The 21586-nt window shown below is 41.7% G+C and overlaps 3 protein-coding genes across 5 annotated transcripts in view; 2 read left to right on the forward strand and 1 right to left on the reverse strand.

The window, feature by feature from the left end:
• Positions 1-3779: 3779 nt before the first annotated feature.
• znf414 (zinc finger protein 414) lies at positions 3780-7821 on the forward strand. The gene is made up of 5 exons (XM_082531139.1): positions 3780-4154; positions 5550-5660; positions 6470-6575; positions 6664-7187; positions 7447-7821. Exons 1-5 carry the CDS (start codon positions 4106-4108, stop codon positions 7614-7616), a joined length of 960 nt encoding a protein of 319 aa, XP_082387265.1. The 5' UTR covers positions 3780-4105; the 3' UTR covers positions 7617-7821.
• A 2247-nt stretch (positions 7822-10068) lies between these two features.
• On the forward strand, positions 10069-13393 carry mesd (mesoderm development LRP chaperone). Its single transcript, XM_082531359.1, has 3 exons — positions 10069-10272; positions 11422-11650; positions 12699-13393. The coding sequence occupies exons 1-3, from the start codon at positions 10113-10115 to the stop codon at positions 12964-12966; spliced, it is 657 nt and encodes a 218-aa protein (XP_082387485.1). The 5' UTR covers positions 10069-10112; the 3' UTR covers positions 12967-13393.
• A 936-nt stretch (positions 13394-14329) lies between these two features.
• The window catches only part of cemip (cell migration inducing hyaluronidase 1), a 156770-nt gene continuing 149513 nt past the window's right edge, over positions 14330-21586 (reverse strand). For all 3 annotated transcript variants that reach the window (XM_082530610.1, XM_082530611.1, XM_082530612.1), the window contains exon 29: positions 14330-19800. In XM_082530610.1, the coding sequence (XP_082386736.1) occupies positions 19673-19800 (128 nt within the window). In that variant the 3' untranslated portion in view covers positions 14330-19672. The remainder of the gene's footprint in view (positions 19801-21586) is intronic.

Genomic DNA, 21586 nt, shown 5'->3' on the forward strand with positions numbered 1-21586 from the left:
GTCATCCGTGGATCGGGTTTCCTCCGAGGCGTGGGCACCTATAAGCAGAGTTTTGTCTTTATCCTATAAGATTCAAAATTATTCAAAGTAACACTCAGGTATGCCGTTCAGCAGGTTAGTTACGACGTCGGGAGTAGCTTGGGAGAACAAGGAAACACAGACTGCTTCAGGTTGCTTTCCCAAAATCAACTCAAAGGTTTATTCATCAGACAACAGTTTATATAGAGGAAAAAGGTTCGTGTGTCAGCAGATTCTCAGTTCAAACCGGTACAGACCAAATAAGGAAGCGTCTTCCTGCCCTCTGAGCAAAGAAGTATCCTTTGTATAGTTTATCAGTTCAGCTACAATTTATGATCATCCCAGCGAAATACACTCCTAGACATAGAATACAGAGTTCTTTCATTAGTGAATTCTGAAACAAACCACCTGGCCTTTAACAAGCCTTTTCTAGGAGATAAAGAAGGGAGGATGGGAATAAGGAAGTGATCTCTGTGGTGTTTTCAACCTTGAGGTACCATCCTGTGATTCTTACACATTAATTCTTGGGTCACAGAGAAAGAGAAAAACAACTAGTAAATGGGCCTTATTGAGTAAGTTTTCCTGTATAATATCACTACAAAACAATATCCTGTAAATGCTACCATGGTATCAAAATATCACAACAGTTTTTATGTACATTAAAGCTTTATAAAAATGTAACAGTGCAAATGCAAATTCCTTGCTGAAAGTTTAACCAAAAGGCATTTCCAGTAGAAATGGGCTGACATATCCTGAGCATAACCATGTATAATATCCACTGAAGTTAAAAAGAGGTGCTTTGCAACATTAAACTGCAGTGTGCAGTACGTATTTTTCGGACCATAAGGTGCACGGGATTATAAGGCACATTAAGCAAAACAAAGCAGTCAGATAAATCAAACTTTATTAAACTCATTCTTCTTGCTTCCTCCACTTCTGTACCATTGATTCATTAATGTTGAATTCTCTGGCAGCTGCTCTATTCCCATGTTGTTGCAGTATATTAATGACTAACCTGGTATTGTGGATGGATTATGTCAGTTGTTCTCCTGACTGAAGTTTGGTCCGTTTACAACATCCTGCCATGTGATTGCATTTGTCTCTAACCATGAAGAACCTTCACGTTAACTTTTATAAGTGGAAAAAAGTTAGCGTTCATCCTCCAGCTTCACTGTTTATGTTATGCTAACATAGCTGTGTCGCTAGCGATCACGTAGCACATCATTATATAGCAGCTAGCCCAACTTCAGTAACCCTACAAACGTCACTGCTGTTTAGTTTCCTGTCTTCATTTATGTTGGAAGTGATAGCAGAGCTGTACGTTTGATTTTTTTCAGAAATCTCTCCGTCAGAACATGCTATATCATGCTTAGGTAACTAGCGAAACTAGCAAACTAACTTCCGCTAGCTTCCTGCTAACTTCTAACTCCGTTAAATGTAATAACTTTTGTTTTCATGGATGCCTGGAAGTTAAACTTCATAGTTACACCTGGTAAAGCAGCAATGCTGATCGTTTTATTAAAGATGAAAGAATTTAGACAGTTTTTAACTCTCAGTGATGCTGCAGTGTTGTTTGACCTGAAGTCAAATATACGGAGTTTGGGAACCAGATTACTCCCAGATTTAAGAGCATCTTAGTCCGACAAATACGACAATAACAACGGCCGCTTGCATGTTCTGCAAAAAAATGTGCTTTGTTGTGTATCTGACGGACAAACACCAAACCAGTTCCACATCACGGAAGTTGTACCATTTTTACAAACCAATTCTGGTTCCTCAACAATCGGCCATGTGCGTATGAAAACAAAGGCACTGCGCATGCGCGTTTTACTCCCATTCTATCGCGATATTTCATTTTCCTATCGTTGCCTAACATTATACCGGTATTACCGTGAACGGTATAATATGGCCCAGCCCTAGACAACACTGCTGATGATGCTCATGGCCAGAGGAACTCACACCCAAGGTTGAAGGTACACACTTGCAGCTCACATACCCGGTAGCATACAGCCTTTGTTCACATTAGTTATGTCCTATCTTGAAAATTCAGGTGCCACACACTCAGTCGTTAAGGGAATTTCCAACTCCTCCAAAGGTTAGTGGCAACTATTTGTCAGGGTGTCAGGACACATGATGAGAGAAAGTTTCACTGTACCACTTACGATGGTGCAATGATGAACTGGGGAAAACTTTTAAAAAACAAAAACTTGAATAGAAGTGAAGTGAACTGCAAGTTGCTGGAGCAAGTACTGGGCTACCAGTCTGATCAAGCACCACTACAGCCATGGATCCAGATGGGGGACACAGCAGAGAGCAAGCTTGGAAGTTGACCTTCATATGTATCGATTCATATTTTTGTAAACAGTCATCACTTCCATTGAAAGAGAGGAAAGCTGCAGCTCTTCCTCCTTGGACCCTATTATTCCATTTGCTACAGTCAGATTTTCACTGCACAGCGTATGCTGTGTTGTTTAGCTTGTGTTTGGGAGTTTTGTCCTTGGAATGAACCAGTTTGTGTGTGAGTGTGTGGCTCGGATGTCGTTCTTGGAGAAGTTTCTCTGATAAACCTGCTATGTAAGGCATGACAGTGTTGTTCCGTTTGTCAGTCTGATGCTCCCTCGTTGGTGTCTGACCTTTACTGTGCATCTTCGCTGATTTGATGAAGGCCCAGTTGGGATAACATGTCTGTGTTCCTTTTCTTTCCCTGTGTGTGGTCTGTGTGTGTGGGCTTCCTTCAGTGTTGAGGTTTTCATTCTCCTTGATATGGACACAGACACAGCATTTTTTAGATGGATTATCGTGGAATGTAATTAATTTGTGGTTAAAAACTACGAGTGACGAGTGACTAGATCGTTGATAATGTAAAGGTGATGAAGAATATTTTACCTTTCATAAGAGAGGCAGAGATTAATAATAACTAATGCGTAAGTGCAGAATGGTGCACAAACACAGAGTGAGTAAAAAGGTGAGAGGAGAAGAAGCACTCAGTTCCTGATCCAGCACTAACTAAAGCCCTATGCTGGTTCCACAGAAGAGGGGCCTGAAAGCTCAATGCTTTGCCTCCCATTCTGCTTTTACAAACCCTTCAAGTAGGCCCCCAGTCTGAGAGTAAAGGCTCTATTGGGGTGATACAGTTCTATAACGTTGTTAAGATAAGATGGGGCCTGATTACCAAAGATATTTTACTTAAGGAGCAGGATATTGAATTCAATTCTGTATTCAACAGGGAGCCAGTGAAGGGAAGCCAAGATAGGAGAAATATGCTTGGGGAGGGAAACAGATTAACTACAGATACTGATACTGTGACAGCCTTCGAATTTGAAGTTCCCAACACCCCCTCAATTAAAGAGAGCCTAGGAAATCTGATTTAAAAAGTCACATTTTTATTTTTTATCAACAACAACAAATACAATTAAGGGGAAATAATCCTATGTAATGCTGTAAACAGCAGGTCTGTTCAATAGTTTAGTTCCAAAGGGTCACTTCCCTGTTCATTTGTTCCCCTTTTGGCAACAAGGGAACAGCCAACGAGTAGTCCCTCTTCCTCTGCACAGCAGCTCCTCCCAGTACTGCTTCCTGATCCACTCTGTGGTACAGAAACAAACAAAGACTGGTACTTTGCTTTTAAACAAACTGCATCACAGACATCCCAGCTGATACCAACTATGGATATCACTCTCAAAAACAGATTTAAATGGTGCTTTATTGGCATGACAGTTTATAAAAACTATAGCTACAATCTGTGAATGCTCAAACTACTAACTTGGTTTGTTATAATTGCCACTGAAAGATGGTGAAAGCTGTAATCTAAGGCTAAGGCTACATCTTTGCAGTGTTGTGATTGCAGACATTCCCAGCTCTCTGTGAACAGCGCTAATCGGTGGTCATGAGAAACTTTCTTGACGCATGCTCGTCATCCAAGTTAATCCCTGTAAATCCCAGAAAGCTGATTGGGAGAAAGTCACTTCTTCAGCGCTTCTTTGTAACTGTTGATTGGTTCACAGTCCACACCACACGGTGGCGGTAATCCACTGTGTGGTTTCTTGCCAAACACCAATAAACGCGAAGAAGAAGGAGCAGGAGCAGCATGTCTGCAGACAGTGTCCCCGCACAGACGTCTGAATATGCAAACGGAGGTTAGTAATGAAGTCATTCTGAAAGATACCTATAGTTTCGGTTTGGTTCCGTTTTTTAATGATATCTGTACGCACGTATGTGACGTATTTCCTCTGCTGTTTCTCAAAGTGGTCGCCATATTGCGGGGCGGGGGGGGCAGCGGTCTGTATACAGAGGAAACCGTCACAAGTTCCAAAATCCAGCGATTTCTAAGCGTTTCGTGTGGTTTGCTTTGCTCTGTTGTCTTGTCCGTGTTTGACTGACACATGCGGACCGATCATCTGCTGTCTGGCTGTGCTGCGCACCATTAATGCGCAGAAAACAAAGACTTCAATAATGTGATCGCAGATACAGACTGGCAGCTTTGCCCTGGTTGTTCAACTGAAAGCGTGAATGGCTGATTGAGGCAGGCTGTTAAAGGCGTTACACAAGAACCAGGCTGCTTCCAGTTTCCATTGACTTTGTGCTGCTGCTGTTTGGGTTGCTGTGATAACACAGCTGTTGTTACACGTGACTGAACTGTAAAGACGCCTGTGTGACAGCTCAGCGGTCTAAGGTGATGCTGACCCCTCACTATATCATGACTTAGTATTAGCTATGATGTTATTAAACGCTGAGAGCATTCAGAGTCGTAAGAGGGTTACGGGACGGTCCAGTCAGCTGGGGGAGGGAAGCCCAGGCTGGACTATTAAAATGCAGCACTCAGTGTAACTACATATTGGGTCGAAGCAGCAAACAACAACTTGAATGGCGTGGAAGGTTGCAGTGTAGTAAACAATGGGCTTTCCAGGAAATACAATTAGAAATTAGGAAGTAGATTTCAAATTGAGCTTTACTTTCCCTGCAGTGTCCAGCTGCTTTCACACCCTCTGACCCAAATCCTCTCTCTCTGCGGGTTTAAGACACTGACCGACTTGTTGGGGTTTTTTAATCGGACTCTTGCGAAAAGGCCTAAATAAAAAGTCAGTTTTGTAGTTACATGTGTGAAAATACTAACTTAACGTTGCTCAGAAGTTAATGAAATTTGGAGAGTTCAGTGTCAGTCTGGTGTCCTGGTCAGTGATGGAGACAGGCAGCATCGTCCCTGCAGCAGTTTTAGAGAAGGATTACTTAATCAAACATGTTTGTAAGGCTGGAAAAACATTGAGCTTCTCGCCTGTGAAACTTAGACCTGCTTCTTTCATTCAAACATCAACGGTAGTGTCAAAGTCTGGCATTTTATACTTTATAGCAATGCCTCACAAGCCATAGTCACGAGCAAGATGGCAAAACCACGTCTGTGTTCACTAACATTAGCCCGGCTAGCTAAGCAGCTCCAGACAAGTTACTAAATTCTTGATGTGATTTACATGATGTTGGGTTCCATGAATAGTTGTGTTTGTGTCAGCTTTTAAAGTCGTCTTTGTCCATTTCAGGAAACAAGAGGATACCGTGTCCGTTGCACGCCTGTAAGAGAGTGTACCGCGACACAAGTGCTCTGGAGAGCCACATCAAAGATCATGATATCCCGGCTCAGTCTCTACCTGGTGAGGTCCTGCACTCCAACTGTGGACATAAACAAATAAGGTTGCGGCTGGAAATAAACCAGTATTGAAGCGCATAATAAAAGCAAACATGGTTTATTTCTATCAGTCTCCAGTCCTGAACAGTGCTTTCCATCAAAACATGTTTTTGTGTTCATGGTATGAAACTTGGTATAATTTCTTTAGACAGTGTGACTGCGTTGTTTGCTGTAACACATGTGGCAGTGATGGCTGTACTGTGGACGTGCTGTTGTCTGCTGTACTGCACTGGGACTCTTAAAGTAACTGGTCATCATTAATGGTTAACAGTCTGAGTTTTGCTGTTATTCACGGCTGTGGTTTTGTTCAGTGAGACTTTTCGCACCGTCTCCGTGTTTTTAGTCTATTTGTTATGTTGCTTTAGAATAAAGTGTAACCGAATCCTGAAAACACTCAAATGATGTTCAAGTGTGTGACGATGTTTTTCCTGTTCAGAAGTACACCACTGTCGTCCAAAGTTATTCCTCTAATAAATGATAGATACTCAAATGTTATTTGAACCATAGTGATAAAAAGAGCGTAGGAAATAAGCAGAAACTAACAACCGTGATGTTAGAAGAGAAGTAAGCTAGGAACCCATCAGATAACCTGCTGACTTATGGTTCTGCACATGTGTCGGGCAGAGGGGAGGGCTTTTCACCCAGTACCCTAATAGTATATTCTAAATGTCAGATTATAGCTGAACCCCAAAAATCTTGCCTTACAGTTTCTGCATGTTCCTGTGGACAACAAAGGTTGTATCAGATGACAAACACTATTTTTGATCTCCTTAGGTAAAGTGCTGCTGTGCTCTACTGTCGGCTGCGGTGGTTCTTTCTCCAACATGCAGAAACTGATGGAGCACATGAGGCATCATCACAAACCCAACATTTTCTTCCAGTGAGTTGGCCTGTGTTCTCCGGATGTGCTGATGTGCTGTCAGTGAGCTGTAGACATGTTTACAATCGTCTGGCTTCTCTTTCTGCAGGTGTGAAAGCTGTCGCACTAAGTTGCGCTCATACCGTGGCCTGCTGACTCACCTGCACACCTGTTCTAAAGTCACACGGAGTAAAACGAAGCCTGTTGAACAGACACCCCCTCAGCTTGCTGCTGTTACCAACCCAAAACCCACAGAGCAGCACCTCCCACGGCTGGAGTCGGTGTCTGCACCCCAGCAACTGCCGCCTCAAATCCCAAACCCAGATGGAGCCATCCGCCCTGCTGATCCTCAGGCACACTCCTCAGCCCCACCTCTGCTCAGTTCCCCTATCTTGCATCTCCAAGAAACCTCCCCTCTTCAAAACATTAATGAAGCTCGTACTTTGCCTAAGGAAAAAGCCCCTAACATGCCCCCATGTCTAAAGATGGATGGTCCAAAAGCAAGCGCTGACCCTCCTGAGTTCCAGGTTCAGCACCAGCCACAGACCAGGTCACCTGAGCCCATCCCTCCTGCTCCAGGATCAGCACCTCATTCTCCTCCTGGGTCATCGGCTATCTGGAAGAAGAGTCCAGGTGAGTTCGGGTTCACTGCAGACTAGCACCATGGGAACAGTTACTCAGCCCAGCGCAAGTGCAGCAGTAGTTAAATAAAGTAGTTTCCTGGTTGATCATTGTTTTTGAAAGGATGATTAAAAATGGTCGCAGATGAAACCCGTCACCTTTTGCAAAGCCTTAAATGTATCCTGTGACGTTAGCATGCTTTTGACTGCTTTTGTGTAAGTTTAATCAGTGAGCAAATCAAACACTCACAGTTATTTGTTTTGTGCATTAGGTTTGGCCTGCAGCAGACGCATCCTTTGGGAGCACACCAGGGGGCGCTATACATGTGTACAGTGTGGCCATGTAGTAACCAACCGCAAGGAAATGACCCTGCACATCAGCAGTAAACACGGCACCATCAAAGCTGTAGAAGATACAGGGAGCTCTGCTACTAACACTTAGTGTGGCAACTCTAGTTGTCTGTATGTGTCGAGGTTTTAGCCAAATTCTGAGTGCTGGCTGTGCACAGCAGGGTTGACTCAGAGCGAAACACCCGCAGGAGTTATGTGCATGTATCTGCTTGGGTAATGATGCTAAGAAAATTGTATATTACTGTTTCTGTAGAGCATCTAACATCTTCACCTCTTGAATAAAAGGTTCAGACGTTTTTGTGAAAGTTTTTGTTTAAATATCTGACTTTTGGGTCACTCCAGTACAAACAAGAAGACCACAGAGAAGATTGAAGGAGGACATGCAGAGGTTTGGCGTGGCATGAGATGAAGGCAGATGTGACCAACTCTAAAGAAAAGCTGAAAGACGAAGAGGAGTGCAATAGTTTTAGATCACTAAACCCTGTTCAGTGAATGAACAGTGAGTTAACTTAAGTAGTTACTTCCTCCAAAACATCACCTTGTCTTTTAGACCCCATTCATGCAAGACTGTGTTGACACACCTCTCTGCATTGAGTCATTACTTATTATCTTTGGCTCTCTTCTATAGTGTTGTCTTATCTCTCACCTCCAGCCAATTCTTAAAAGGGAGTTTTTCCTTCCCACTGTCGCCCAATGCTTTCTCATACGGGGTTATCTGTATTGTTGGGTTTTTACCTTACAGTATTAAGCACCTGTAGCTCACTGTTCTTGTGATTTGGTGCTGTGTAAATAAAACTGAATTGAATTGGTTCGATCCTTGGCTGCTCCAGTCTGCATGCCAAATATCTTTTGACAATATACGGAACCCAAGTTCCCCTCTGATGCATCCAAAAGCACTTCCATATAGAAGTGCTTGCATGAATGGGTAAATGAGGGAAGTTGTATAAAGTGCTTTTACTCTACAGGTAGAGTAAAAGCACTTTATACAAAAACCAGTCAACTAGATTACAAATCCAAGATCACTTATTCTACAGTAATAGTTGTGCACTGCACATGCATCACACTCCCATCACCAACAGGTGTTTAACACAAGTCCCAGAACTGCTCCTTAATAAATGTCCAGCTATTAGAGGGGTGGGTGGTGTACTCAAGCCTTTTTCAGATTTTGTAGGTGGCACTGTTGGGCCAATTTGTAACATCCAATGAAAAGAGTTAACCTGAAAAGTTCACATCACATTCAAGGTGCGTGCTAAATCTCACGACCTTTTAAGCTTTCCAAACCCCTCGATTATCATGTCACCAGGGTGCACCATTAAATAAAAACAAATTTCATGTCAAAGCATCATTAAAACCTGATGTACATAAACTAAACATACGGTACACTAAGACCAGCTCCTTAAGGCTTTTCATGTCCAAAGTTCAAGTTGCTCAAGTGTAACCACCTTGAAGCTATACCTCAAAGTGTAAAACATGATATTTTCTGTGCGTACTAAGTGGAGATGTGATGATTGTTAAACACTCCAAATAAAAAATGTGTTCAGGGGCACACCCTTATCACAATTGAGAAGATTGAGCCAGATTGGACACGGTATTATAATAAAAATGTTATGGCAAATGATTGAAATTTGCTGTGGCGCCACAGATGCACCCTATAGCCCAGGTCTGTAGTGTACACTGAACAATTATTCAAGATTCAAAAGCTTTATTGTCAATACAGCAGTATACAAAGTATAATCAAATGCTGTTTCACCCCAAGCCCCCTATGGTGCATTTATGAGTATATAAAAGATATATCTCCAAGAGATATACAACTAGGAATTACAAATAAATAATAGGCTAAGTTTCGGTAAAATTAAGGGATAAAAATATATCAATTACTAACTATACAATACTATAATGATAACTATACAATACTGCCTGTACGATAAACAAAGGCAGGACAGAGACAATACAAAGTGGGTTGTGCAGTGTAATTGCATACCATGTTCAAGTTATTGTCAGGATATTATAGACGAGACAAAGACATGTGCAAGATGCAAAGTGTGCAAATATAGTATAGTATAATTATAATATAATTATAACGTTTATTGAATGAACACTTTGAAAATAGTAAAATCGGCACCAGTTTTATCTTCAATTCAAAATATTGGACTTCCTGTTTGGTTTGATCAAGGAGCCCAGAGGCTTTTTGTCCCTCTTAGCTTGTTATATGTGTACATTTTTCATTCATGTAGCTCAAACTACGTGTCCGTCCGTAGTACTTCATTATAGTCTGCATAGGTGGCGCTCTAGAGCCATTTTCAAATGTCCCAAACAATAACGTATCTGTGTATTTGAGCACGTTAAGGCCCCGGAAAGTCGATTAATTTGCCTGAAAAACAATAACAATAATAACGATTAAGGGAGCAGTGCTCGGTAATAATAGTAGACTGTAGTAGTCCTCCCGGTGGGTCCCCCCGGTGGGTCCTCCCGGCTTTACTTTGAAATTCTCCACCGGTCTGCAATGCCGGCCGGACTCTTTTGACACGCCCCTCTCGTCTTGTGACCGGCAGACTTCACAGCCAATCACAGGGTACCATCTGGAAACATGGCGTCTGGCTTTCTGTGGAGATGCGCGGTGCTTGTGCTCTGCACACACATGCTTTGTGCTGTAGAGACCGAGACTAAAGCAAAGGCCAAGAAAAAGAAGGACATCCGAGACTACAATGATGCTGACATGGCACGGCTCCTGGAACAGTGGGAGGCAAGTTTTCCCGTCCACAGCCTTCAGATGTTAGCAGCTGTTAGCCGCTGGCTAGGTGTCGTGAGCCCAGCTAAGTCTGAGTGTTTAACTGATGTATTGGTGGAAGTGCTAGGGGTTACTATTAGATGCCGGACTCTTTCGTCGCTACAGAAAGACTAAACACCACAGTCATTATAAGAGAGAGACGTGGCACACATTCCACAGTGGGAGAGATGCGGGGTATTCTTTCCAGAGGAAGTTGTTTTAGTTTAAACTCCACAAGAGGTTATTATAATTTCACTGGTTAATCAATACATACAGTTTTTTTGGTTCCGGTGATCCTTTTAAAATGTTTATTTTTCAAAAGCAGTTTTTCCTTTTCACTGTAGCCAAGTGCTTGCTCATCATTTGATTGTTGGGGTTGTCCGTTATTGTACCTTTACCTTACTGTATTAAGCACCTTGAGGCGACTGCTGTTGTGCTTTGGTGTTAAATAAGTCAAACTGAATTCAAAGTAAGCCAGCAGTCTGATAGCAAAGTGCTCTGTTGAGTGATATGAAGTTATCCACATTGTAAAGACTGAGTGTATAGATATAGGTTAGCTTAAGTATATGATTGTCTCTTTTGCTTAGCTTGATTTTATTGTCAGTCCTACTTTTCAGAAGGAGGTACCTCCTACTTTCAGTCTGAAATGATCACTAAATGATACAATGAGTCATCATATTTCCGAATATTCCGTTCGGTCTCTTTTAAACCAGTTATTTTAGGGATAAAAAACATGAATTAAAAAAACAAGAGTGCCATTTGTTTAAAATAAAAAACAAAACTCAACATCATCTAAATATTTGTGTCTAGAGTGCAGGGGTGGGGGAAGTCCAGGCCTCAAGGTGCCCTGCAGGGTTTAGATCTCACCCTGGTTCAACACACTGAATCAAATGATTAGTTCATTACCAGGCCTCTGGAGAGCTTCATGGCATGTTGAGGAGTTAATTTAGCCATTTAAATCAGCTGTGTTGGATCAAGGACACATCGGCCCTTGAGGCCTGGAGTTTCGTCCACAGAGTGGAAAGTATAAAATAGATTCAAACGAGTGAGACGCAGTATTAGCTGCTGTTTCATCTTAAACTGTTGTCATGTGTTTTGTTTTTTTCTCTCCATGTGGTTTAATAGGCAGACGATGACATCGAGGAAGGTGACCTTCCAGAGCACAAAAGGTCTCCTCCTCCCATCGACTTCTCTAAGGTGAACCCCTCCAAACCAGAGGAGCTGCTTAAGATGTCCAAAAAAGGTCGGACTCTGATGGTTTTTGCCACAGTTTCAGGAGATCCTACAGAGAAAGAGACAGAGGAGATCACAGGCCTGTGGCAGGGCAGCCTTTTCAATGCCAACTTTGATATTCAGAGGTATTTCCTTTCTGACCTTGTTTCGTTTTTTGTTTCTTGTTGTCGTTTGCGTGGGAGTGATTTCTATTTGTAGAGCAGTAACAAACAAACTGTTCACTGACAGTCATTTTCAGAACAGTTTAAGAGCCCATTCTGTGATACTGATCAATACTGAAGCATGCATTTATTTATTTTTTATTCCAGAATTATCATCACTCTGCCCAATTCATCCCACAGATGTAATATTATCTACAGCTACTCTTAGTACCATTGATGTTAAGTTAGACTCTTTTTCTCCAATTGATCTTTCTGAGTTAGCTTCAATAATTACTTCCTCCAAACCATCAACGTGTCTTTTAGACCCCATTCCTACAAAGCTGCTCAAAGAAGTCCTGCCATTAATTAATGCTTTGATCTTAAATATGATCAACCTATCTCTAATAATCGGCTATGTACCACAGGCCTTCAAGCTGGCTGTAGTTAAACCTTTACTCAAAAAGCATCTCTAGACCCAGCAGTCTTAGCTAATTATAGGCCAATCTCCAACCTTCCTTTATATCAAACATCCTTGAAAGAGTAGTTGTCAAACAGCTAACAGATCATCTGCAGAGGCTTATTTGAAGAGTTTCAGTCAGGTTTCAGAGCTCATCACAGCACAGAAACAGCTTTAGTGAAGGTTACAAATGATCTTCTTATGGCCTCTGACAGTGGACTCATCTCTGTGCTTGTCCTGCTAGACCTCAGTGCAGCGTTCGATACTGTCGACCATAATATCCTATTAGAGCGATTAGAACATGCTGTAGGTATTACAAGTACTGCGCTGCAGTGGTTTGTATCATATCTATCTAATAGACTCCAGTTTGTGCATGTAAATGGAGAGTCCTCTTCACACACTGAGGTTAATTATTTTTCCTTCCCACTGTCGCCAAAGCTCTTGCTCAGAGCGGGGCGTCTAATAGTTGGGGTCTTTGCATTATTGTAGGGTCTACCTTACAATACAAAGGGCCTTGAGGCAACTGCTGTTGTTATTTGGTGCTTTATTAATAAAACTGAATGTTTCCTCTTGTAGGTTCGTGGTGGGTTCCAACAGGGTGATCTTCATGCTGCGAGATGGTAGTTTTGCCTGGGAGGTGAAAGACTTCCTTGTGGCTCAAGAGCGCTGCGTAGATGTTACTGTAGAGGGACAGGTGTTTCCAGGGAAGGCTGCCAACAAGGATGATGCCAAATACAAGCAGCAGAATGAGGTCGACACTAAGAGAAAGAGCAAGAAGAAAACGGAGAGCAAGAAGCCTGATTTGGAGGGAAACCGTGCAAACTCTCTGAAACAGGAGCTCTGATGAGTTTGTGAGTTAGTAATTAACCTTGTGGTCTCATAAATGATGCTTCCCACATCCACTCTGTGAGCAGTGAACTGGTGAGGGCCCACTGGACCACCTGGAGATGTGGAGGGATGAGTGAACTAATGAATTCTGATGGGTAACGTCAGCTGGAATCGTCACTCTTTCAGATCATTTTCAATGGAAGCCATATTGATTTCTGTTAAGTCATCACCAGATCAAAAGGAGCACATGCATTTATTGTTAACAAGGTACTCCACATGAGCACTGTCAAACATTTAATCCTTTGTATCCATGATTGGTTGTGGAATAATTTTTGTGTGGTGCAGGCATGGAGGCACAGATCTCACCGTCCTGTCCTCGTGTGTTTGTAGCATCCACATTTTCTATTTGATTTGATGAGAAAATAAACTTTTGATATCTTTGACTTCCACTGTGAAAACATTGCATTCAGTAACAAGTGCAGACTTGCTTTCGATTGAGAGGCATGCGTGCAGATATATACAGCAGCGGTCCCCAATCCCCGGGCCTCGGACCGAGTCGTTTGGGTCGGATGTTCCCTGGGTCTTTTCCTGTGTTGTAGTTGTGTCTTATTTTGAAAGAAATATTTATGCATTGCCATGGCAACCAGAAAGCATTAAGGGGCAGAGAGAAGGATGTTACACTCAATGTTGTGGGCGCATTTCAGGAGGATGCTGCTAACAAAGTAACACAATTACACATTGTGTTCATTATTATGTTTACAAAATCCCAGAGTCTGTCTTGGTTGTATCATTTTATTTTGTTGTTTTTATCCGCGACACCTTTTTCACACCTGTGAAAATATTGTCTGACAGTAAACTGGTCCGTGGCACAAAAAAGGTTGAGGACCGCTGATGTTCAGTACAGCCACGTGATGCTGCTGCTGATACCAGCATAAACAAACGCAGCTGAACTTGAAACCCAAGTTTTAGTAAAGCTACTGACAGTACATTGTAATTAAAGCTTTGGCCAACAGGGGGCACACAAGCTTTTTGTGTAGGTATAGATGCAGTGGATCCTAAAAGGCATCAAGCTGTCACTGGGTGAGAGGCAGGTTGTGTACATATCTGTACAGACTTTATTCACAAAACAGGCTAAAATTAGCAGAAGTGTAGGGATGTCACATGGATGGTGCAGCTGCAACTCAGCTATTACATATTACTCTTCAGTAGAATTATTGTGGTCTTGATCTTAAAATGTGCAGTCAGTCTGATTTTGTGTTTTTTAAGCAGTAAAATTATATTTTGTTCATCCCAGTATTGTATCCCAGTTAACGTCCACTGCTGTGGTTGCTAGTCACGCTGGGGTCCACTGTGTTGGTTTAATCAGGGACACAGAGATGTGCAGACAAACTGTCTTTATTTATGTGCAAAAATCCTCAAAGAAATTCAGAGTCATGGAGTTTCATCACCTTAGCCACTTATACAACACATCCATTTGGTATACAGTTAAAACAAGGCAACTATACCAGGAGTCATAGGCATGTATGCAATAAGTGGACCTATGATGGTTTTTGTTTCCTACATCCAGTATACATACAGGACAGTAATAACATTACAACTCAAAACAAGTCCCTCGTAGATTTACATCAAGAGTGTCTGTACAATAAATAAGTATAAAATATATCTCTTAGCAACCTGTGGATCTTTAAAAACACATACACGCATACAAAACGCTAAATTACTGCTACAACCTCCGAAAAAAGACCAGCTATTTCGGTAAAGGGAGAAGAATCGTTTTTTCTGGTCACATTGGAATCATTTTGAGGAGGGGGGAGCGACACATTTAAAAACAACCTGATTAAACATTCAGTGGACTGCTCAATTTCATCTTTTATATCTTTATGGGCTTCTTGCTGGTTCATTCCAACTGACAGGCAGATGGATCGCAAACACTGACGAAAACAAAAGAACCCAAACCATCAGCAGAAGACTACATCACAATATCAAGTGAGCGAGTGCTCGGAATGCAACAAAGCAAGTTAACCACCAGCTGGGATGCAAACCAGGAATGTTTTTGTTTCTTCTCTTCTGTTGTTTAAACGGAGCAGAACATTAGACTCACTTAACTGTTACACATCACAGGATGATTAATTATGCACATGCATCACACATGTGCTTGAAAAGACAACTGAAACTTAGTATTTGCTCCAGAAACTGCCTAGTAACCGTGGCTGACATGAAGGTCTGCTGGAGAATTGTCCAGCAGTTCATAATGTACACATATCAACCAGGCTACAAAGTACCGGACTGTATCCAAGTACCTCCTGTCCTGTTAATAGAAGGACAGTTGTGTTGTTTGTAATCTGGCTTTAGTTGCCATGTGCATATATTAAGAAATGATCTAACTGAAAAGCATCAGCTTAATCTGAATGGCACCTCACCTGATAACACAAAATAGATGCAATTCATTCAGATTTATGTATAGCTCAATTACAGACTTCCATATCGGCCCATATACAGGGAGTGCGTAATTATTAGCAAGTTGTATTTTTGAGGAATAATGTTATTATTGAACAACAACCATGTTCTCAATGAACCCAAAAAACTCATTAATATCAAAGCTGAATGTTTTTGGAAGTAGTTTTTAGTTTTAGCTATTTTAGGGGGATATCTGTGTGCAGGTGACTATTACTGTGCATAATTATTAGGCAACTTAACAAAAAACAAATATATACCCATTTCAATGATTTATTTTTACCAGTGAAACCAATATAACATCTCCACATTCACAAATATACATTTCTGACATTCAAAAACAAAACAAAAACAAATCAGCGACCAATATAGCCACCTTTCTTTGCAAGGACACTCAAAAGCCTGCCATCCATGGATTCTGTCAGTGTTTTGATCTGTTCACCATCAACATTGCGTGCAGCAGCAACCACAGCCTCCCAGACACTGTTCAGAGAGGTGTACTGTTTTCCCTCCTTGTAAATCTCACATTTGATGATGGACCACAGGTTCTCAATGGGGTTCAGATCAGGTGAACAAGGAGGCCATGTCATTAGTTTTTCTTCTTTTATACCCTTTCTTGCAGCCACGCTGTGGAGTACTTGGACACGTGTGATGGAGCATTGTCCTGCATGAAAATCATGTTTTTCTTGAAGGATGCAGACTTCTTCCTGTACCACTGCTTGAAGAAGGTGTCTTCCAGAAACTGGCAGTAGGACTGGGAGTTGAGCTTGACTCCATCCTCAACCCGAAAAGGCCCCACAAGCTCATCTTTGATGATACCAGCCCAAACCAGTACTCCACCTCCACCTTGCTGGCGTCTGAGTCGGACTGGAGCTCTCTGGCCTTTACCAATCCAGCCACGGGCCCATCCATCTGGCCCATCAAGACTCACTCTCATTTCATCAGTCCATAAAACCTTAGAAAAACCAGTCTTGAGATATTTCTTGGCCCAGTCTTGACGTTTCAGCTTGTGTGTCTTGTTCAGTGGTGGTCGTCTTTCAGCCTTTCTTACCTTGGCCATGTCTCTGAGTATTGCACACCTTGTGCTTTTGGGCACTCCAGTGATGTTGCAGCTCTGAAATATGGCCAAACTGGTGGCAAGTGGCATCTTGGCAGCTGCACGCTTGACTTTTCTCAGTTCATGGGCAGTTATTTTGCGCCTTGGTTTTTCCACATGCTTCTTGCGACCCTGTTGACTATTTTGAATGAAACGCTTGATTGTTCGATGATCACGCTTCAGAAGCTTTGCAATTTTGAGACTGCTGCATCCCTCTGCAAGATATCTCACTGTTTTTGACTTTTCTGAGCCTGTCAAGTCCTTCTTTTGACCCATTTTGCCAAAGGAAAGGACGTTGCCTAATAATTATGCACACCTGATATAGGGTGTTGGTGTCATTAGACCACACCCCTTCTCATTACAGAGACGCACATCACCTAATATGCTTAATTGGTAGTAGGCTTTCGAGCCTATACAGCTTGGAGTAAGACAACATGCATGAAGAGGATGATGTGGACAAAATACTCATTTGCCTAATAATTCTGCACTCCCTGTATATGTCAGAGTGCTGTCTCAGTGCTCTGTGAAAAACTTTGTAACCAGTTAATTTTATACTGCTCTCCTTATCCAACCATTAACTGTCCCAGTGACACATGCAAACAAGTATGAAATGAGTTCCAGTTATTTTGCAAGCAGTCATGAACCTCGGAGGGAACATGCTGTTCAGCTGCTACACCAAATGTGCAGATCAAAAACTGGCTTGTCTGTTAGTCTGATGACAATGTGCTGTCAGTGTGGCTGCTGTTGGGATTTAAACTAGTATCCTGTGTCATCCTGTCTTTGAAATGGGAAACAATCATTTGGTGAAAGAAGAACTTGTTCTTAGTTTTTGTGTTCCAAACGACTCCTAGAACTGCAACTGTAGCAGCTCACAGCTGTCTTCGTCATGCAGTTATTTTAAAGCCCATCTGGGGACAGAGCTCTAACTTTCATTTCAACAGCTGCAAAAAAAGTCCTCATCACTATACAATTAATGTTTTTTTGAGTGTACAAACAGGTCAAGACAAAGCCTTCAAGAAGAGACTGACCTAATGATGAGTCAAAGTTTCCCATTTTACACTTATCAATGACTTCCACCTTCAAGTGCGTGTTTTCATTTACTTTCTGTACTCTTTGGATGACCCATATGGGTCAGATTTAAAGATTTTAGCTGGGTGATGAGGTACATGAGCACAATCCCCAAATAACGCTCACACGTGTGGCTAGTTTTAGCAGCGATCTACAATTTGTGCTGTTTTTAAAACAAACATTTCAATATCAAGTGCAAATAATAAGACAGTTTTTTTTCACTACAGGTTGAAGACTGATTTCTGTGCTAAAGCTCAAATCTGTGAAAGATTTAATTAAGATTTTTGGTTGTGTCAGAGACCTGATGACCTTTAGTAAAGGGAGCCAATCCCAGCTGCTGGGAACAAACGTGTCAAAACACTGATTGTTAGTCCTAAAATTGGTAAGTGCCAAAAACCTGTTCAGGATTAAAGTTGGAGTCTGGTTGTGCAAGCACGTTTTCAGAAATGGTTAGCTGTTGCTGTCCCAATCAAATCTTATAGATGCATTTTGGCCTCACAATGCCTCTGTTACAAGCTTTTCCTCTTGTACAGAAAAAAACATCCTAAAAAAGGCGTGAATGTTAGAGGTTAACTGCAGTTGCTCTCTTAACATCTACCAGGTTTGCAAAATCCAATGGTGACTTTAGCCAGCAAGCTAGCATTATGTAAACAAATCAATGTTGTTGGCAGTGTTCTGTCAGAAAAAAAGATTCAACAGTGACCATCATCATCTATCATCACCTATTAATATTTTTCTAGAGACACTTGCGTAGACACCATTGGCTGTTCTGAGCTACTGCTGCCATGAGCTGACCGCTAACATGGCTGCCAGAGAGGGTGTTATCACCTGACAGTTCATCCCAGGCAGTGCTAGCTCTGTGAGGGGTGCCTCCACCTTTTACATACTTTCACATCATCCTTTCTCATAACCAAACACAGAATAAGCACCACATGATCCTGGATCAGTGGCTCGGAGCAACTGACTGTAGTGTGCATGTGTGTGTGACTGTGCATTTATATTAAGGAGTTGATAGTGGACTTCCGGAGGTGCAGAGAAGTACACACCCCCATCACCATCAGCGGCGCTGCTGTGGAGAGAGTGAGCAGCTTCCGGTTCCTTGGTGTACACCTGGCTGAGGATCTTACGTGGTCAGTACACACAAACAAAACAGTGAAGAAGGCGCAGCAGCGCCTCTTCTTTCTCAGGAGACTGAAAAGATTCGGCATGAGCCCCCGCATCCTCAGGACCTTCTATCACTGTGCCATTGAGAGCATCCTCACTGGATGCATCACCACCTGGTATGGCAACAGCACCGCCTACAACTGCAAAGCTCTCCAGCGAGTAGTGCGGTGCTCTGAACGGATAATTGGAGGTGAGCTTCCCTCCCTCCAAGACATCTACAGGAAGCGCTGCCTGAGGAAAGCGGGGAGGATCATCAAGGACTCCAGTCACCCCAGCCATAAACTGTTCAGACTGCTTCCATCAGGAAGGAGGTTCTGCAGCATCCGGTCCCGTACCAGCAGACTGAGAGACAGCTTCTTCCACCAGGCCATCAGACTGCTGAACACGTCATAGACACCTCAGCTTCACTACTGGAACTTCAACATTATGCACTCCATACTGTATATAAATGCCACTGTTTTGCACATATTCAACTCTGTATATTTTATTTTATATATTTTATTTATTGTTTACTCTATTTAATTTGTAAAATATGTGTACACACACACACACACACACACACATACACACACACACACACACATACACACACACACACACACACACACACACACACACGCAGAAAAACATATTTAGTATACACATCCAGAAATGCATATACTGTATGCATTTATATATATTGTACATATATTTGTTAGTTTCAGATTTAGCCATTGTTATATTTTGCTTGTTTACATTATTGTATTTTGCACAACTCTGTTCCTTGTGAAGCTTGCACACAAGAATTTCACTCACATGTACCTGCACATGTGATGTGACAATAAAAGTGATTTGATTTGATTTGATTTGATTTGATTTGATTTGATTTTGTGGGGGTGTTGTGTTTCAGTATCCAGGCCCAAATGGTCACTTGGCTGATCCTCCCCACTCTGACTGCCACTCATAGCTTCATCTTGTGGATCACAGGGATGGGCAAAACTTGATGGATCTTGGCTTGTTCGCTGTCCGCCTCCAGATAGACCCAGTCAGGGTGGAAGGAGCCCTTAAAGCCCACAAATGCCAGCTTATCTGCAGAAAAGCCAGATGACACCAATAAAAGAGACATAAGTGGAGTACAAGTGGGATTCCACAGGATGTCCTAAAGCTGATTACTGTTTCTAACAATTCCTATAGTTTTACACTTTCTGCTTTCATTAACTTAACCATCTAGAGTATTTTTTTTAAAATCAGTAGTATTTCCTCATTCCTCAAAGAAAAAGTTAAACTCGTAGCAGGTGCTTATACATTTGCCCTACAACTGCTCACTTCATGCTCTCCTTCATTGAAAAGGACAGATTTTATGCTTCTTTGATAGAACAACTTCTGGCATAATTCAGTATTCACTGTTAAGTCTGTGATGGAGTGCTGTCCTGGATTGGATGCAGTGGATCCGGTAAAATTCTTACACTCCCACTTCCATGTTTCACAAAGAGTTCTGATGCTAAATTGAAGTGTTTTCTCTAAAGAAGACGTCTCATTCAAACAAAGAAGTTCTATGTTGGTCTCATCTGCAGAGATGGGCAGTAACGCGTTACAAGTAACGCGTTATTGTAATCTGATTACTTTTTTCAAGTAACGAGTAAAGTAAGGGATTACTATTGCAAAAACGGTAATTAGATTACCGTTACTTTCCCGTAGGAACGCTGCGTTACTGCGTTACTAAAACCGTGATTTTTTGCGAGAATGTCTCATGACGTAAGCGAGTGTGACGTTGGTGACAACAGCTGTGTGCAGATCAACAATGGATCACATATCGATTGTGGGAGAGAGTATGAGCATGCAGCGTTTAAAGCGTGGAAGTACTGACCTTACTTTGAGTTTGATTCCATAAAAAGTGACAAAAACATTAGTGTCCGCTGTGCGTGGGAAGAAAACTTCTTTTTACAGCGAAAAACCCCTAAACTTCCAACAAGCACCGAGTAGCTACGACGTAATGGGAAACTCACAGAGAAACTCGCAGATTCTTGGCACACCTGCACCAGGGTAAACCTCCGCCTGCCCCACTCCTGCTTTACAGGTGAAAATAGAGCAACAGGACCGCTGAGTCTTTGACTTTATTTATTTTCTGCTGTGTTTTACTTGCATCTATTTGAAAGACTGAGTGTAAACACAAAAAATATTTTATTTTATGTGCTGGAATGTGCAGAAAATAGGTTTAAATGTTAAACTAATTTATTCAACTCAGAGAATGTTGCATATAATTAAATTTTTGCTTCATGCATAAAGTTAAAAGATTAAAACTGATAAAACAAGTTTTAAAAAGAGACTTTTCCATTTGATTACATTTTGTATGATGGATTATGCAGAAAAAGTAGAATTGGGCTGAAAGATCTATCGCTTTATGGTAAATGGTAAATGGCCTGCATTTGTATAGTGCTTTTCTAGTCCCTAAGGACCGCAAAGCGCTTCACACTACATTCACCCATTCACACACTGACAATGACATGCTACATGCTTTATCTCCTATTCAGGTTGTAAATCGTGTTTTTAAAAAGTAACTAAGTAACTAAGTAATTAATTACTTTTGAAAATAAGTAATCAGTAAAGTAACGGGATTACTTTTGGGGGAAGTACTGATTACTTTTTTCAAGTAACTTGACCAACACTGCCCATCTGTAAACAAAGAAGCCTTTTTGGCCCGATGTGATCTTTTTGTTTTTGAATAGCAGAGCTTTCTCTATGCAGCCATGAACATTAGTCAATATTAGAGAGACTAGTTGATTAAAAGTTACTGTGCCTGATGGGTAAGGAAACAATTAACTACTCATGCCATGTAATAGAAGTTTTCCATCCTGTTATTTTTATTTGTGGCATT

Source organism: Aulonocara stuartgranti (genome assembly GCF_965226115.1).
Source record: "Aulonocara stuartgranti genome assembly, chromosome: 1".
Classification (NCBI taxonomy): domain Eukaryota; kingdom Metazoa; phylum Chordata; class Actinopteri; order Cichliformes; family Cichlidae; genus Aulonocara; species Aulonocara stuartgranti.

Bases quoted from the DNA above. Each gene is read 5' to 3' on its own strand.
- znf414 (XM_082531139.1), top strand. From the start codon at position 4,106: ATGTCTGCAGACAGTGTCCCCGCACAGACGTCTGAATATGCAAACGGA. The intron at 5,661-6,469 runs GTGAGGTCCTGC...TGATCTCCTTAG, and splicing joins CCCGGCTCAGTCTCTACCTG to GTAAAGTGCTGCTGTGCTCT. The intron at 7,188-7,446 runs GTGAGTTCGGGT...TTTGTGCATTAG, and splicing joins TATCTGGAAGAAGAGTCCAG to GTTTGGCCTGCAGCAGACGC.
- mesd (XM_082531359.1), top strand. From the start codon at position 10,113: ATGGCGTCTGGCTTTCTGTGGAGATGCGCGGTGCTTGTGCTCTGCACA. The intron at 10,273-11,421 runs GTTTTCCCGTCC...TTTAATAGGCAG, and splicing joins CCTGGAACAGTGGGAGGCAA to ACGATGACATCGAGGAAGGT. The intron at 11,651-12,698 runs GTATTTCCTTTC...TTCCTCTTGTAG, and splicing joins GCCAACTTTGATATTCAGAG to GTTCGTGGTGGGTTCCAACA.